This window comes from Penaeus monodon, chromosome 6 (assembly GCF_015228065.2).
Source record: "Penaeus monodon isolate SGIC_2016 chromosome 6, NSTDA_Pmon_1, whole genome shotgun sequence".
NCBI classification, from domain to species: Eukaryota; Metazoa; Arthropoda; class Malacostraca; order Decapoda; family Penaeidae; genus Penaeus; species Penaeus monodon.
Window position 1 is genome coordinate 21,177,968 of NC_051391.1, and position 3,713 is coordinate 21,181,680.

Consider the following 3,713-nt stretch of genomic DNA (forward strand, 5'->3'; position numbering starts at 1 on the left):
AAAAGAAGAAGAGGAAGAAGCAGGAGAAGGAAGGGGGAGAGGAGGAGGAGGGGAGGAGGAGGAGGGAGGAGGAGGAGGAGGAGGGGGTAGGAGGGGGGGGGGGGAAGGGGGGGGGAGGAGAGGGAGGGAGTAGTAGGGGGGAGGAGGGGGGGGGAGGGAGGAGGAGGAGGGAGTAGGGGAAGGGAGGAGGAGGAGAAGGAGGAGGAGGAGGAGGAGGAGGAGGAGGAGGAGGAGGAAGGGGGGAGGGAGGAGGAGGAGGAGGAGGAGGAGGAGGAGGAGGAGGAGGAGGAGGAGGAGGAGGAGGGATAAGGAGCTGGATTTGGAAGAGGCAAGGATGAAGAGGGGTGTGTTCAATGCCATTAGCTGGAACTAGTGCAAAAGAGTGCACTGCCATTACTTCTTATATTTGCTGTTAGGGCCATATATATGAACAAATAACTAACCTTGAATGCATCAGAAGCATGGTGAAACACTGCCCCCAGTTTCTGCTGTGGGCCAGTGGTTCTTATGGCTGATATTACAAGAAAAATAGCAGCAAACCCTGCCACTACAGCCATGACACGGAATGGTGTCATTGGCACTTTGCTCAAGTTTAAACTTGGAGCCATCTGAAATAAATGACCACATGCACCATAAGTGCCATTTAATAAATTGAAAATTTGTAGGTTTACAGAGCTCCATCATTATTTTTATTTTCATAATTGTTTTTACAGCCCAGAAATGTGGGTTTCTTAGGGCTACTTGTGAAGTAAATTTTCAAATCCAGTAATCTGAATATAAACATCTTTCACTAATCACTTGTGTAATTCCTGTAGAAAAGTTTGTTACGGGATGAAATATTAAGGTCAGGTTAGTAGTTTGAGTTTTGATAAGCATAAGCTTCACATGATTTTAAATCACAAAATAAGTCTGGCTTTAAGCCTGGAAAATAACGGCCCTCATTTGTTACTTATAATGGTAACTGAAGTCTCTGCAAATCATACTTGGGAGATAAATTGTGGACTATGTACTTTAGTCTAATAGCTAACAGTTGTATTAAGGCTGTGTTTATGTAATGATTATTTTCATTATTATCACTATAAACAAATTTAACATTTCTTTCATGGTCTCAAGACCTAAGTCTCATTTTTAAAAAATATAGTTTATTTTAAGTATTCAGACATTTCCTGCATATTTGCATTTCCTGGCTATTTTTGTGAAAATTGGTAAACTACTGCCACCAGTGGCATTATGTGATTTTAGCATTTATCTTTAATAAATCTATTTCTAAATATATAAATAAAATGACAATAACTGGTCCAAGAAGAGAGATTCTCTTATTACAAACATTACTAACAATTAACCAAATGAAACTGACATATTTCAGTAGATTTCCTAGGAGTGTTTGCAAAGTTAGAAATCTATATATATTTACAAAAAAAAAAAAAAAAAAAAAAAAACTCTTTAACTGGCTGGTTAAAAATATGCATAACTTAAAAAAAGTTTACGTTTTTCCATTTCCTACTTAAAAGAACAAATGATGATGAAATGATAACCCTTGATCACATCCTGCAGAAGCAAAACTGAAGTCTCACATTGGCCTTGCAGCACTGAAACACAAGCAAATGCTGGTTCATGCTCAATCTCATAAAACTATAAGCAAGATTTATCTGATGCTCACACAAGCTCATGTTGGTATTTATTTCATTTTCTACTTCACAATTTATTAAAAATTTAGACAGTAATCCATATCTATTTTGTATGTTTAATCTTTATGGTACGGACACATTAAGCTGAGACAAACTGATGATATTCTTACAGAAGACAAAAAGTTGCAGTTGCAGCAAGAAGAAATAATCTGTAGACATGAGTAATACACCACAGATACAATAGAAATAATAGATAGATTTATTAAGGCCACGACACTTTTCACCTATGACATATCAGTTCCACTGTAAATAAGTGATATTCATTATTATAATAAAAAGTCAGTACTATGTCCGGATGCATTTTAACTAGTAACTCAAATGTCACTTTCTTTTTTCCTGAGCCAAGTGCATCAAAAAATGCAGAAATGCAGAAGAGGTTTGTTTGCCTTTACACCACCATCTCATATGTTATTTGATATCAACTCATTGAGATTGGGAACACGTAATGTCTACTGCAGTTTTGTTTTGTAATGCTATCAATATCAATTCTGTTATCATTATTATTGACATTATAACAATTATGTTATTGACATTAATGATATAAACAAATATATATATGAATATATACATATATATATATATATATATATATATATATATATATATATATATATATATAATATATAATATATAATATATAATAATAATAATATATAATATATAATATATATATATATATATATATATATATCAAATACAAAACAATATTCATATAATCTAAGTATAGGGTAAATAGGTCTTTATAATTCTGCAAGGAATGGATTACTTGCAATGCCTAGTGTACTTTTATAGTATTTCAACTCCAATGAAACCAACCACAGTGACAAAATTGGCCTTCCAGCTGGTGAGGGCATGGAGTATGCCAATAAATGGGGCATAATGTATATGAGACAAATACATCAAAATCAAATTTTCCCATGTAATAGCTCAGGGGTTAAATTACGGTTTGATGAAGAGTGGCAGGGCATCAGCTGATGGCTACCATGACAATACCATAGATTGATGCAATGGAACTTTTTGCCAGGTATATTGTGGCTATCATTTTCTGTAACTGCATGTTATAGATGAAGAGCAATCCATCAATCTGAATGAATATATAAATGTAGAATGGAGCAACGATGATTTCTCCATGCTTTGAACCTCAGTAGAGGCTGCGGCCACCGTGTACAGCATCCCGGTAAAGGCCAACAATCTGCTTACGTATATACTCAGGGAGATAACAGAGCTTGGGCTGGTTCTTTTTTATTAACAGTAGGTTGCCAGGGGGTCAACAACCTATGTCATCCACAATATATGTAATTTTTGCATTTCGTGGAACATGAAACATGTCAGCCAAAGAATTACTGAATTCACTCGTGTAAGCATGGGTTTCCAGGCGCTGATATGCAACTGTGGGCTTCCCTTTACTTTCTGCAGAATTGTTAATGATGGTTACTACTCATGATTTTTTCTATTAAAAAATAAACTCATTTATCTATTGATTTCACGTACTGTCCACCTTGTGGGTAATGGAGGAAACGGTCTGCCTTGTGACTCATTCCCAAAAAACAAAGGAGGAAAATATCCTGGTAAAGGAAATATCATACTCATTCTTTTTCACCAAAACTTAAGTTCAATTCCGCCTGCCAACCATCTATTAGGTGCATCAGTGAAAAACACCACTATCAGCACGAAGAAATGCATAAACAGTGAAAGTTATCTTACAAGAAAAAAGGCCTAATCAAAATAATATATTCACCTTCAATTCAGAGACTAAAAAAAGTATTCACCTTCAATTTAGAGACATAAATTAAGTTGAAAATCTAGAACTCGAGTCGCTCGCCCGAAGCCGCAAGGTGATGTGTCCACAACAACACCTGGCTGTCAGAGGCCCAGGGCTGCCAACTGGGCTTTGTAAACATTCCTCCAGAACAATTTATGCCGTCGCTTAAGAAGAACATGTGCCTTTGTTGATATGCTGTCATTATTGTTTGGATAAAGTATGGATACTTTCGTGGTGATGGTAATTTATAAATGGGATAATGA

The 3,713-nt window shown here is 36.1% G+C and overlaps 1 protein-coding gene across 1 annotated transcript in view; it reads right to left on the reverse strand.

Annotated features, from left to right (window-relative positions):
* The window catches only part of LOC119574337 (protein ABHD14A-like), a 52,741-nt gene extending 52,133 nt beyond the window's left edge, over positions 1-608 (reverse strand). The window contains 1 exon segment of the mRNA XM_037921533.1: positions 444-608. Coding sequence (XP_037777461.1) covers positions 444-608 — 165 coding nt within the window.
* Positions 609-3,713: the final 3,105 nt, after the last annotated feature.